We start from the raw sequence: 14,862 nt of genomic DNA on the forward strand, positions 1-14,862 counted from the left end.
TCCACTGGGTGACATCTACGACAGTCCTGTGATCATGATCCCCTTGAAGAGGGAAGGGAACAAAGAAGGACAGAGGTTGCGTAGCTCGCCCCAGGTCACACAGTGAGCACGTGGCAGGTCTGGGATTCCGTCCCAGGCATCGTGACGCCCTGAGTCAACAATCTTAAGACTACTTTTGGCCTGCCTTCCCGTTTGTTGTTTTGGAGGTGATGTTTCTTAGCCAGGGCACCAAAAGAACCTGTTTGCCAACTCAGGGGCAGAAGGTGGAATGCTGGTCACCATGGCAACTGAATCAATGGACTGCACCAGCTGCTGAGCCCTTGGGGTAGAAGTTCTACTGCTGGCGAGGAGGAGGCTGGGTTGGCATGGGGCAGCAGTGTCTGAGGTACCAGATGCAGTGGGAGGACCTGGACGAGTACCAGGTGGGTAGTTAGGTCACAGATTTGGGGCAGAACTGGGGGCTTCCCAGGGCAGGCGGGACCAAGAAGAGAACTCTTGCCTGAAGCTCTGGAGCGTACCAGGCTGGCTGTGACGTCTCTTGCCTCTGCTGAGCTTGTGTCCATGGGGTTCAGACTGGCACTCTCACCCTCTTCTCCCCTGCCCCTGTCCTGGAGCCCAGGGGGTGGTTTGGTTCTCACTGAATCTCCCAGTCTGGGCTGCTCTACCTTTTTGTTACTACATGGAAGGAGAGTAAGGTAGCACTTTGCCCTTGGCTACCACCACAAGCCTGTTCCTGTGGCCTGCAGTGCCTTCCCTTCTTATAGTACAAAGAGAGAGGATGCCTCCCTCTCCTGAGGCTCCAGGCTCTTCCAGGGCCCATGGTGGGACTGGACTGAGTGGCAGGTCACATCTCTGATTTGTTGCAGGCTCTGACCTTCCTGACGAGAAATGAGATTCTGTGGTGAGTAGAGGCTCCGGGTCCTCCTTTCCCTTCTCTTAAGCCGGGTTTTTTTCTTGCTATGGCTTCGCTCTGGCCTTGGGGTGTGAACCCCTACTCAGAACCGCAGAGCCCTGAGGCAGCATCTGGGATGGACAGGAAGTTGTGAGATTCCACTGGAGTAGGACACACCAGACCTGGGCTGCAATGCTGTTACCAACATCAAGGAGGTTCTTAGCAGCTGGGATACCTTGGGACAATGAGGGAAACGAACAAAGGCTTAGAAAGTATAGGATGAGCTTATTTGGGCTATTCACTGGTTCAGTGAACTTGGAAGGATCATGGACACTCAGTCTGCTACCTGTCCCCTCTTCCTCTTGTCTGCCCCCCCATGTCTCTTTCCAGGGCCTGCAGGAAACAATAAGTTCTCAAGCAGGACCCTTCCCTGTGGAAAAGCTCTTGGCCAAAGACCTCATGATCCGGAATGGAGATGTGACAAATGGCTTCATAGGGCATGGGTGGGATGGCCAGGATAGATGTGTTTGGTTAGAGCCAGGTGCTCAGCAAACCCGTGAGGTGTGCAAACCCATGTGGCATGTAAACCCATGTGGTAAACAAACCTGTGGTGTGCAAACCCGTGTGATGTGCAAACCCATGTGGCGTGCAAACCCGTGTGGTGTGCAAACCCATGTGGCGTGCAAACCTGTGTGGTGTGCAAACCCATGTGGCGTGCAAACCTGTGTGGTGTGCAAACCCATGTGGCGTGCAAACCTGTGTGGTGTGCAAACCCATGTGGCGTGCAAACCTGTGTGGTGTGCAAACCCACGTGGTGTGCAAACCTGTATGGTGTGCAAATCTGTGTGGTGTGCAAACCCATGGGGTGTGCAAATCTGTGTGGTGTGCAAACCCATGGGGTGTGCAAACCCATGTGGTATGCAAACCCGTGTGTGTGTGCAAAGCTGTATGGTGTGCAAACCCATGTGATGTGCAAACTCATGTGACATGCAAACCTGTGTGGTGTGCAAACCAGTGTGGTAAACAAACCTGGGGTGTGCAAACCTTTGTGGTGTACAAACCCCTGTGGCGTGCAAACCCGTGTGGTGTACATACTCATGTGATGTGCAAACCTGTATGGTATGCAAACTTGTATGGTGTATAAATGAGCTTTCCAGAAAACTCTTGGGGAAAATCAGTGAAGATGGGAAAGAGGAGAGTTTTTAGACACTATCCCGGACACACACACACCTCTTGGCCTCACCAGCTCTTCTTGTACTTACCCTCCTTAAGCCCCACACCCAGCCTGAAGGCCACAAACATCAGACTCTCCAGGCACAACAGGGTATCTAAGTGACAAAGAACTACAAAGACCAGGGACAATCTTGAGGCTGTGTTACTTTTCCTTTTAAAAATTACTATTTATTTGCTTTTTTTTTCTATACTGGGAATCAAAGCTATGATTTGATACATGTAAGCCAAGGACTGGTGACTGCCACCCTCTGAACTCAACTTTTTTATGTAGAGAAAAAAATGGCAGAACTCCAAACAAGCTGTAGCCCACCGCTCACCTAATCCCTGCTGATAGTTTCTAAGAAGTGATGTAGGCATAAAAAATAAAACAAGATGAAATGAAACAACACTTCAATATGGCTAGAAAATTCAAATAGTGAGAAGCAAATGACTCCCTTCTATTCCGTGGGCCCTTCCTCTTACCTCAGCTCACTGTCGGTTTATCGTCCAGACTCCAGCGAGAATTGTGCACGCACATCCATGAATCTCACCAGCGCACATCGCTGCTTCCTGTGCCTGTATCCTATTCCTTTTGTTCTCTGTCTTTGCCTTTTTTTTTTTTTGAAGTTGTCCTCTTCGCCAGGGTTACAGGAGGCAGATGGAACCATCCATCCTTCCTCAATGGCCCTGGGTCCTTCCCTTGCTTTGATGAACTGTAATTCAATACCAGATCCCATCATGAATACTTAATCTGTGGGGTGGAGATGAGGACTTGGGGAGAGAGACTGTGGAAAGCACCCCTGTTTCCTCCCTTGACCACTTGCTTCCCCCTATTTTCCTTTGCTCTATGCTAGCCTCCTGAGAATAAGGTTCTTGGAAGTGAGCCATCCTTAAGGGCCCCTTCTCATGTGAACTGACCACCCAGGACTTCAGGGAGCAGCTGGTCGCATCCCCTTTCCACCCTGCTCCCATCCCCATCAAAGGAGGTTATGACAACCTGAATGTAAATGTGCCAGCAGGCTCGTGTGTTTGAACACTTCATCTCCCGCTGCTGCTGCTATTTCGGGAGGTTATGGAACCTTTAGGATGTGGGGCCTGCCTCGCTGATGAATGTAGGACTGTAGTTCCTGAGGGTTCTGCTTCTAGACAGCATTGCTTCCTGATCCGCTAGGATTTAATAGGCTGGCCCGTAAGTCCCCACAGCTTCAGACCCAGCATCTCAGCTGCCCGTCCAGCCATCATACTTTTCTCTACTCTACCTCAAAGGGTTGTATTCCTTTCAACCATGAACCAAATAAACCCTCATAAATTATTTCTGTTGGGTGTTCTGTCAGGGCAAGGGGAAAAGTCACTGATACCATGTCCTTATGCAACGACCCTGGAGACTCTACGTCTGTCTCCATACTGCACCCCTTGAAGTAAAATGGACAAGAGCAGGGGACAGGAACTCCAAGATGGCGGGTGATACTGGAGAGGTCCTGCTCCTTCAGGAAAGCTGACACCCCGGCCCAAGGGTCTCACAGCCTGAGGAGCAGCTAAAGACACGGACAAGGACCTTAAACGATCAAGGTGCATAACTGCTATGATTCAAGATGAAAAAGGCACTTTGATTTGATCATTCTGTTTGCATCACTATGGTCCAGGAAACACTGGTGCTGATCTACCCACCAGTGAGATGCTGTCTTGAGTGGCTGGGACTTCCACTGAGAACCTTATAGAAATATTCAAGATTATAAGATTAAATCAGGAAAGCAAATGCATGGAACTTCCAGTTAGTATGGAAACAGAGTATCACCCATGTCTGTTCCCTCTACTAAGGTAGAATGAAGGCATGTTTTTAAAAGGAAAAACAGGCCTGCAAGCACAAGAAGAGATGCACAGCTGAGGAAGACCACCGGAAATGCGAGAAGTACCCAGTAGATAGCGCCTGAGACAGACTTGGCTGAGCATAAAGCTGAGAGAAACTGACCTGCAGGGTCTGCAGGGATAGAATCGAACCCCAGAAAGACCGAGGGAGCTTGGAATTCCCTGGTGCAGAGTCAGGTGAGGACAGAAAGGGAAACTGAGGGTATCAGAGTGTATATTCCTTGCCCTGTGATCCACTTGGCAATCCTGCCCCTGCTCCAGTGGACGAAGAGGCCACCATCTAGATAAGAGTTATAGCCAGGCTGACTGCTGGTCACCAAGAGCAACGACGAGCAAGGGGATCTCCACTTAACCTTCAAAGTCTTGCTGTGAGTCTGACTTGAAGGCCAAGGACCTTTACATGTCAAGAGCAAACAAAAGAGCTTACATGTATCATCCTGCCAACACGACATTTCAGGATGCCGAGATAACAGGGAGGAAAAGGAAGAGTTCGTACACAGGAGGAATGGAATCAGAACAGCGTGGGGCTTACATTGGAAGACACAAGTCCTTCAAAACTTTTAGGGAAAAAAATTCCAGTCTAAAATCAAGTTCCTGGATAAACTATCAATCAAAAATCTAAGTGGAATAACAATATTTTTTACATGCAATTAAAAAATATTTGAGACAACTTTTTGAGGATTTGCTTTGCTAAAATTAGTAACCAACCTCAAAGAAAGACACAGGACCCTTGGAAGAAAGGATTCTACCGTAGAGGATGGAGATCAGTTCCAAGGACGGTGACGGAGACAAGCTCAAGCAGGACAATGGAAACAGGCCTGGAGGACACTCAGTTCTTTACAGCGCTATAGAGAGTCTGGGGGGTGAGCTAATGATAAGTATGCTACAGTCTCAGAAAACGAAAACAGAGCGATGGTTAAGTCTGGGAAAAACAAAAGGCGTTGCAAGAAAGCAAATGCTATCATGTTACACAAGGGAAATCAGCTGTGAGAAATGTTTGAATAATAAATAAAATGTAATAGTAATACGGTAAATACAGAATATCGATTCAGGCAAATTGTTTTAAATTGGGACATCGGGAAAGGAGACTTATATAGAGAAATAAATCCTCCTCTTAATAGGGGCATGTCACAAGATAATGTCTATAATGAAGGGTCCCGACAAATGGGAGCGTTGGCACAGTACTTAGAAGCGTTATATAAATATTAAGAAAAACAACAAGAGAAACAATAAACTGTTTGTAAAATGCCTCTGGAGAGCAGGGTAGATAAGTGTGGGGGTACAGAATATAAGTCATAGGTTTTATACTGTTGATGTTTTTAGCCTATTGTAGTGTCTTCCTTTAGTAAACTAGACTGAGAGATACAAGATGCTACCAGTTTCTGAAGTGAGGGGTGTTCACACACAGATGCAGGATAATACCACCAGAGATGCAGGGCATAGACAGACTGAAAACAGCCTAGCTCCTCAGAGACAACCAGGGACTTGAACGTGACCCAGTTAGGGGTGCATTGTGGGTAAAGGAGATACTGCTTAGAGCACGGTGCGGGCTCAGAAAGTTCTTGGCTCACGATGTGTAAGAGAATGGGTCATCATGAGTTGCTAAGGTCAAGCTGGATCAGACCAAGTCCTGGTCACCTTTGAACAGTTTTGTTTAAGTGTCCTCAGAGATGGTTCAGTGGAATTGTGGTGGTCCTCTGATAAAAACCATGAAGAGATCGATAGCAGGCGGGGAGGCGGGGAGTCCGTGTAAGATGTCTCACCTGCTCAGCCACATGAATAAGCACATGAAGGCCAAGTCACCAGACCCACATGCTGTGACTGGAGCTGGGTCAGCCCGGCTCAGGCTGAGCCCCTTGGATGAATCTGTGACACTCTGGAATCTTGGTTAAGGTTGGATCTGTTGAAGCATTTGTTCCTAGACCCTGCTCAGGCTGGTCCTCCCCTCCCCTCCCCTCCCCCCCCCTCCCTCCCTCCCTCCCTCCCTCCCTCCCTTCCTTCCTTCCTTCCTTCTTTCCAGTTGGTGACTGGCCCTAGCATTGCTAGACAAATGCTCCCCTGAGCCTCTTAAGAAGCCACTCTTTCTTCTTAGCATCCTGGAGACTCTCCAGACTTTCTAATCTCCATCCCTTGTTCTACCTATTAGCCTCTGGGGCTCCCTGGAGCAACTGAAGATCCAGAACATGGAATATTACAGGTTTTTTTCCCTGGAAGCCAAGAGCCTGGGTTTAGGTTCAGCTCTGCTGTTTTCTAGCTATGTGACTGGGCCTCCATTTCCACACTAGAAAACAATGTCAGAGGATTCAGCAGCCAACCTCACAAAGTCATCACAAGGAGATGACATGTCATTGTGTGAGCAGTGCACACCCAGCTCAGGGCTGAGCACACACAGTGTTGTTACCATATCGTTTCCCTTCTGCAGAGGATTGGAAACTGGCCCAGAGAAAGACAGTGATTCTCCCAGGGTCACACACAGAAATCTTCATGTTTGAGTCTTTGAGCCAAGACAGGGACTTACGTTAAATCTCTGATCTTGATCTTGCAGGTCCAGGAGAGGCATCCGGAAACTTGTAGAACCTGTGCATTGCCCTGGGTGCGAATAGGAACCCCAAGACCTAGTAGGGTACAGAGCCATTTATAGATTCCCTACAGGTTTGAACAGAGCCCCGTTTGAGACCCTCTAAACTAAAAGGTCTCAGAAGCAGCAACGGTAGGATGTCAGAGAGGGGTACAGGCTTCAGAGTCACAGGTGCCTGAGTGGAGGGATGCGGGCAGGGGAGTCACCACGACACTTGTTTCTTACGAGAAACTGAGGCTGTGGGGAAGGGGTGAGGGGAGGGGCAGGTCCAAGGTCACGTGAAGAGGTAGCCCTCAGCTAAGTAGACTCTGAGCCTTTCTCTCGCCTGGGAGCCAAGAGTGGAAGTGAGCCCCACCCAGGCTGCCTGGCTGTTGGCAGGCTGAACGTGTGAGTTTCTCAAATGGCTTTGACTTTTGAGTCCATTAGTGATTAACTCAGAGCTCCATTTCGAGCTGGCTGATCCATATTTGGAGGAGGAGAACATTCTGTGGCAGCCGAGATGCAGCCGTGATTCATCTGTGGACAGCTGGTCCCTGTGGCCGTCTGGGGAGGCATGGAGTCTGGGCAGGGCTCCGTTCAACAACCTTGCTCAGAGTCTGGGAAAGGGTGCACAGGGTCTCTCACCTGGGGGCAAAGAGTGAACCCTTGAAGGGAAGACAGCACAGATCAAATATTCCACTTTAGGGTTCAGTCATCCACTCTTGTTTCTTGCCAGTTGTACAACCTTAGGCATGCTGGGTGAACTCCCCAAGCCTCAGTTTACCCATCCACAAAAGTGGTCACTTTCACATCTCCCATGGGCACTATGGGGAAGACGCCAGGAGGTGACATGTCTGAGTATGCCCAGAACACAGTGTGTGCTCGGAAGAGGGGTGGTGACACTTGCAGGGCCTTGCCAGCCTTCCTTCCCTGGACTTCCAGGCGAGAACTCTGATGTCTGTGACATCTTTAACATCCACACCCATGTGACTTGGGCAAGTCATCTACCTCCTATTTTCTCTACTCTAGAGGAGTGGTCCCTGCCTTGCTAGGTCCTCCCTGTGGGATGGACAGAAGAGCGCTCACTTCTACATACACACCACAAGCATGTGTGGCCAGGAGAGCTCAAACCTAGTGAAGAGCTGGGGAGATGGCTCTGTTGGTAACGTGCTTGCCACACAAACATGACACCTGGAGTTCTGTTCCTAGAACACACATGAAAATGCTGAGCATTGTTTTTGACTCAGAGGTGGGAAGACAGAGACAGAATCTCTACAGCTTCCTGACCAATAGTCTAACTGTTGAGATATGGGTTCAGTGAGGATCCTGCCCCCCAAAATAAGATGAACAATGGTAGAATAAGACAGTGGACATCCACATCTGAACTTGGTAGGTACATGTATTCTTAGTACACACACACACACACACACACACACACACACACACACACCTAGTGAAAAGCGAGTCTGTCTTTTGCCTGGACGTGATGATGCACACCTTTAATGTCAACACTCTGGAGGCAGAGGCAGGCAGATCTCTATGAATTCAAGGCTGGTTTGATCTGCAAGGTGAGTTTTAGGATAACCAGGGCTACATAGTGAGACCTGTCTGTAAAAAGGAAAGAAAGGAAGTTGATTTGCAGCCATTCTAACAATGATCGTGAGAAAACGCCCCTTTGGCCTGTGACTGCCCTTGCCCCTTAAAGGTCAGCAGGGAACCTCCAGTAGGAATGTTTTTTCTTTCTTCCTGTTGATCTGAGATGACCTTTCTCCCATCCCAACACCTTTAGAATTCTCTCCTAACCTCCCCACATCTTGCTTTTTTGGCTCTCACTTACACTTAACACAGAGCCTCGGGGGACAGTTTAGAGGATTGTTTCTCTCTCCATGTATCTACAAGCCCCGGTCTACCTCCCATTTGCCAGGCCCTCCCAAGTCAGCACAAGGCAGACAGGCATAGAACCCATGTCTATGGTCTCTGGCACCACAGTTAGTAGGGAAGGAAAAGGATTCACATGGGTTTGTCTGTCTCATTAGTCGTCATCCCAGAAAGACAAAGGCAGCATCCTCAGCCGCATCTCGAAGGTAGCATCTCATCCTGGGAGGTGATGGAGCATGGAGAAGCACTACAGAGGCTGTGGGAGGTGTCTGAACACCCACCACCCCTGCCCAGGGCTTGAGGTGCTCAGGTGCAGGTGGAAACTGCTGCAGTTGGCCTCTAGGAAGGGCAAACTCGGCTGTGCTGAGGTTGTGAGGATGGGGAGATGGACCCTAACTATTCTCTCACGGACTCCAACTTCCTTCTGGGGTTTCCCCTGGGCCCAAGCCCATTTGGAAGGTTGAAGGCCAGGGAGTCAGTGGCAGCAGATGGAGATCAGCCTCTCAAAGTGCAATGCTAGGCAGAATTGTGGAAAACAGAATCTTGGCTTATTTTTCCTCCATGTGTCCATGGCTTACAGGATACTTTTCTAGTCCATGAGCTGTGACAAGAGGAGTGACTGAAAGGGAACCAGACGATGGCTCAGCATTCTCTGTTGTTGGGCACTGTCATGGCCTCCTTCTCTACCCCCGATTCTCTGATCATAGACTCACCCTCGAATTCTTCACTTGGCCACGTGTCTCTAAATCCCCACTGACTAAAATTCATCTGTGTCGTGTGGGGATGCCAATGGAGGGCTGTGAGTTACTCGCTCCAGAATGTGGATTTGACTGCTAGCTCCTGGCACTCAGCAGAGGAAGGCAGACTAGAAAAGGAGCGGAGAGAAGGATAATTTTGAAGCATAAGGGGATCATAAAAGAGGCTTGAGGGCTGGTGGGATGACTTAGCAAGTCAAGTAGTCACCACCAACCCTGGACACCTGAGTCAATCACTGGGACACAAGGGAGAAGAATAACTAGCTTCTAAGGGGTGTCTTCTGATTTCCACATGCATGCAGTGGCTGGCATGTGTTTGTGTGTGTGTGTGTGTGTGTGCGGGCGCGCGCGCACTAAGGATATAATAATAACTAAAAATGCAGCTGGAATGAAAAGCCTGAGCGAGGTGAGAGGGCTTCCTCCTCGTTATCAAGCTTTGAGTTGTACAACAGCCAGAAGAACAGAATGCCAGATGTGCAGGAGAACCCAAAGAGGAGGAAGGGATGTAGATCTATGCAGGTAAAAAATACCCATATTTTAAACCATATTTACACCTTAACACACATACATGCAGACACACATGCACACACACACGTGCACATACACATACATACACATGCAAACACACATGCGTGCACACACACGCACGCGCACACATGCACACGTACACACACAAACGCATGCATACACACACATGCACATACACTCATGCACTTCATTTCACGCACACTGAACTTGCACGACAAGAGAGGTCCTGATGGCTCTTAACTCAGTGATGAAGACAAGACTCAGAACCATTAAGTTTACCAAGACCCCGCAGCTTTGCCCAGTCTGCTGTCTACTCTCTCCTCCACAGGCCGCCACAGTCCCTGGCCTTGTAGTCCCAAGAGCTTGCTGGTGAACAGAGCCTGCAGTCCAGGATGGGGTGAGAGGCTAAGAGATCATCTTGTCTTTGCCTAGGATAGGGTTCGTCCTTATTGCTTGCTCAGGTTTTCAGTCTGCAGGGACCTCTTGTCACCAGCTCTCCGGCTTGGAAGTCAGGTTTGCCAGCTGACTTCGGGTACATGGATTTTAAACCTGGCTCCTGTGTTCACCAAGTGACCTCTTTATACATGCTGAGGATGAGGGTGTCTGGATGTCCACAAGAGGACCTGGATACCTCCGTTTGTACCTGAGGAGCTGGAAGGAGCCATGACAGACACTCCTGCCAGTTCTGACATACCAGAGTGGAATGTGGCCCACGCGACAGAACATTACACCAAGACTCTCCTTTCCTTGTTCCCAGCTCATTTGTGTACTCCAACATGGAAGACAGGAGGACTGGGGATATTTCCCGTTCCATGTCAGCCCACACTTAGTGCCCTTTTCTTACTGACACACCCCTACACACATGAGCAGGGGACTTCCATGGCTCCCTTTCATTCCTGTGTGACCACTATGCCTCTCTCCTTTCTCCTCAGTATCCACAAGACCTTCCTGAAGCTCTGCCCCTCACGGAAGCACTATAAGGAGGCCACACTGACCATGGACCAAGTCAGCTCCCTTCCTGCTTTGAGGGTGAGTCTGGGATGGGGAGGGGCTGAAGGTATGGCAAGTGCGGAGCGGGCCTTCAAGCGCGGAGTGGGCCGTCCGTCCATGCTGAGTGTTGAAGGGTCTCATCTGAATGTCATTCCCAGGGGCTCTGGGATTTCTAGGCAAGGGGCCCATCAGGACGTGGCCCTCACATACTTCTCACTTATTTCTGTCTCTCCCACCACATCAAACCTGGCCAGACAGGTGTACTGACCATTGCCCTCTCTCAGATGAGGACAACCAGCCAGGCTGTGAGAGTCACCCCAGGTCTCCCCGTTAGAAGGTGGTAGCCCAGAAGATCTTACTGGCCCCGTTCACAGGCCTCCTACTCCTAATCCCATTAGTCCCTGATCCGCCCTTGGGGGCTCACCATTTACTCCACCCCTCAGTGAGCCAGAGACCCTGTACCTTCTCGTTCCTTCTACTGCCCTTTGTACCGAAAACTGGGGAGATTAGAAACGTAGGGGAATCCCACACAGGACCACCAGGGGCCATGGGGCTTCTTCAGGGCATCTGCCCAGACTTCTTCTGTCCTCTCTGTCTTTTGTTCATGCTATATCAAGACTAGAACTCTTATAGAGAGGTTGAGAGCGTCCTCAGGTTCTCCCATGAGAAGCTGGGAGGAGAAAGGCGGGGAGCCTGAGACTGTCCCCTAGCTTGCCTTTGTCCATTTCTAGGTGTTTAAAGAGAACACTATGACTCCAGCTCTTCCATTAATTCCCCATCCACCCATCCTTCCCTCCCTCCCTCCCTCCATACATTCATTTGTCCATCCATCCATCCATCTATCCATTTGTCCATCCATCCATCTATCCATTTGCCCACCCATCCATCCATCTGTCCGTCTGTCCATCTGTCCATCCATCCATCCATCCATCCATCCATCCATCCATCCATCTATCCATTTGTCCATCCATCCATCTGTCTGTCCGTCCATCCATCCATCCATCCATCCATCCATCCATCCATTTGTCTGTTCATTCATCCGTCAGTTTATCCATCCATCCATCCATCCATCCACCCATCCATCCATCCATCCCTCTATGCATCCATCTGTCCGTCCGTCCGTCCGTCCATCCATCCCTCTATCCATCCGTCCGTCCGTCTGTCTGTCCTTCTGTCCATCCATCCATCCATCCATCCATCCATCCATCCATCCATTTGTCTGTTCATTCATCCGTCAGTCCATCCATCCATCCACCCATCCCTCTATCCGTCCATCCATCCCTCTATCCGTCCATCCATCCCTCTATCCATCCATCCCTCTATCCATCCGTACGTACGTCTGTCTATCCATCCATCCATCCATCCATCCATCCATCCATCCATCCATTTGTCTGTCAGTCCATCCGTCCATCAGTGTTGCCAACCTTCCTAAGGCAGGAAGCTCCTCAGGCATATCTAATCTGCAACCTGACATGTGCGGCAATGACAGCGTTGAATGAAGTCCCTCACCAAACCCTAATCTCTCCTCAAACAGTATGGGCTTTGTTTTTTGTTTTTATTTGTTGGTTTGTTTTGATTTGGGCTTTGGCATTCTGGAATATGTGCAGTTCTTGAGTATGACGTTTTTGGATGACTATGTCATTTCACAATGTCAAAGGCTGAACACACTGCAGGAGTCACCTGCCTGTTTCCCTCTGGCTTTCTCTACTTTACCAAGGCTGAATCCTAGACTCCATATTCCCAGGACAGACAGACAAGCGGGTGAGTCCTCAGTTTCCCCCCATGTAAAATGGGAGGAGTGGTGGGGTGGCTTGGAGGCTCCTGGCTCCCAACCCCCTGCTGCTCTGGCACTACCACCACACTTCTCAGTTCCTTAGGGACAATGGCTTGAGACTGGTTCTGCTATGAAGAGGCCCTGTCCTTCCCCAGGGCAGCTTGGCCAGGCCTAGACATACACAAGGAAAGGACTCCCCAGTCACAATAAGGTTTTAATTAAAATTTGTCCACGGTTTGTGAGAGTCAGGGGTGGGCTGACAAGCCACAACACTCAGACTTCCGCAGACGTCATTCGGATCCTGGCGGAATAGTGATCAGAGCTATCACTATGCAGTGAGGGCCACACCTTCCCTCTGTCTGGAGCAGGATGTGCTCTGAGGGTAAGGCTGCCTCAAAGATGAGGCCAGGGACCTCGGAGGAGGAGCTGGCTACTGAGTGAGGATTGTTGTAGTTATTCAACCAATGCTATGGTGGCAGTCATGGCCCTCAGGTGCAGAGGTGGCTGCGGAACCAGCACCCAGAGGGGTATGAAATACAAGGATGGAGAAGGTCGAGGAATGAGAAAGTGTGGGCAGGAGTAGAGCTGCCTAAGGGCTGTGTAAATTTTCAACAGCACAAGGAGATACATTCTAATGGCCAAGGCTGCACAGGGAATGAGCCCCCCACCACCAAAATGAGCCAAACAGATCATGCCAGGAGGCCCTTGGCAGGGGTATTCTGGCATATGCTTGGTACCCAAGGGAGCCTGGACTAGATGTCTCTTCAGAGTCTGTAGCTCTGGTTCTGGGGTGAGTCTTGTTCTCTTCGGGATCGTCCTTCACAGTGTATCCCAGACTTTTTATCCCGAAGCTGAAGTCTATTTTCAGCAGGGACTGGAGATATCAACCTCCAATTTTCCCAAGTAAGGACATTCAAAAAAAAATATGTCATCCCTAATCACCATCAATTCACTTTTAAAATATGTTAATTTCAGCCAGACCTGATAACATATGCCGTAATCCCAGAACTTGGAGCTGAAAGTTGGGGGGGGGGGGGATCAGGAGTTCAAGGCCAGCCTGGGCTACAGGAGATCCTGTGTCACAACAGCTATACACCACAAATTAAGTAATTTAACACACACACACACACACACACACACACACACACACACACACACACAGTCTCACCCTAGGAACAAGAGCCTTGGTGGAAGTTGTTATTGCTGTCATCGCCTCCCTTTTTGTCTTATCTTTTCCCCTTTGTCATCAGCTGTCAACCACCATGTCACTGGCCTCAGGCTGGACTGAAATCTACATTCCTGTCCCCTACACTCCTGTTACCTTCTGCATCTTCCAATCTTGGGCAAGTGGAGGAACCCTGCAGCCCAGGGATCAGAGCCTTGTTACTCACACTACCCAGGACCTTTTCTGGGACAGGCTTGGAGAAGGTGGGGGGCAAGGGAGGTGGGGATGGGGGACAGGGAACTTTAGGGATTGGTTTAACTTGGTTAGGGGACTTGGATGGTGTGAGAAGAATGAAGCTTTGTTTTCTTAATTGGTTTTCATCATGGAAAAAGCGGGCTGGTGACTTAGAGAGCGAGGCCCGAGAAGGTTCCCGGTAGCAGAGATAGCCGGAAAAGCCTGTGGACAAAGACGCCTACTGGTTGGGACACTGCGCCCCTTTTCCACGTGGGGTTTTATGCTTTGTTTGTCTGCTGTATTTGATGTCTTTAAAAGTCAATTAGCTCAATGTTTCTCTTCCTGTAAATAATGACCTTGCTTTCTGTAAACACTGTGAGTGTGGCATGGCGTGACTCGGGTTTCTGGTTTCCTGGCCCGGTGCCTTTGTGTCCACCTGGGATGATGGGTGGCAAAACCTGAGAGAAGACAGAGCGAGCTGTCTGAGAAAAAGGGTGGGGGACAGCTTACGCCCTAGCCAGGCCATCTGCAGCATCTCCCTGCCCCTTCCCCCTCCCCAGGATCTCTAAAGAGAACATTAGATTACTCTTTTCAGCCTCTGACCCTCCTGGAGGTAGGTGTCTAGCTCTCTGCCCTCCCAAGATGTCCCATGCGTCACCCCACTCCCATGACTTCCCAGTGTAGTGATCGGATAATTTGAAGCAAAAGAACATTTGGCATTGGGTAGTCAGTCTTTTTGTTATTTTTTTTTTTTAAATAAAATACTTGAAGCAGGCTACTTCACTGAGAATTCAAGAAGTTTATTTAGTTCATTTCTGGAAACTGCAGGCTGCAATGAGGGGCCTCCCCTTGGCTAAATCACATCACAGCAGGAGCCCATGGCTGTCTCTCTCTCTCTCTCTCTCTCTCTCTCTCTCTCTCTCTCTCCTTTGAAAGCCGCTAGAATTCACTCACAGGGCCCCACCTGAATGATTTTATCTGATCTAATCACTTCCCCAAAGCCTCACTTCT

The 14,862-nt window shown here is 49.6% G+C and overlaps 1 protein-coding gene across 1 annotated transcript in view; it reads left to right on the forward strand.

The window, feature by feature from the left end:
- Window positions 1–365: 365 nt before the first annotated feature.
- The window catches only part of LOC121432819 (calcium and integrin-binding family member 4), a 57,237-nt gene continuing 42,740 nt past the window's right edge, over window positions 366–14,862 (forward strand). Inside the window, exons 1-3 of the mRNA XM_041630961.1 lie at window positions 366–422; window positions 867–901; window positions 10,621–10,717. Of these exons, the coding sequence (XP_041486895.1) occupies window positions 366–422; window positions 867–901; window positions 10,621–10,717 (189 nt within the window). The remainder of the gene's footprint in view (window positions 423–866; window positions 902–10,620; window positions 10,718–14,862) is intronic.

Source organism: Microtus oregoni, unplaced genomic scaffold (genome assembly GCF_018167655.1).
Source record: "Microtus oregoni isolate MIOR12 unplaced genomic scaffold, Mior012 000036F_ref0000092, whole genome shotgun sequence".
Lineage (NCBI taxonomy): Eukaryota > Metazoa > Chordata > Mammalia > Rodentia > Cricetidae > Microtus > Microtus oregoni.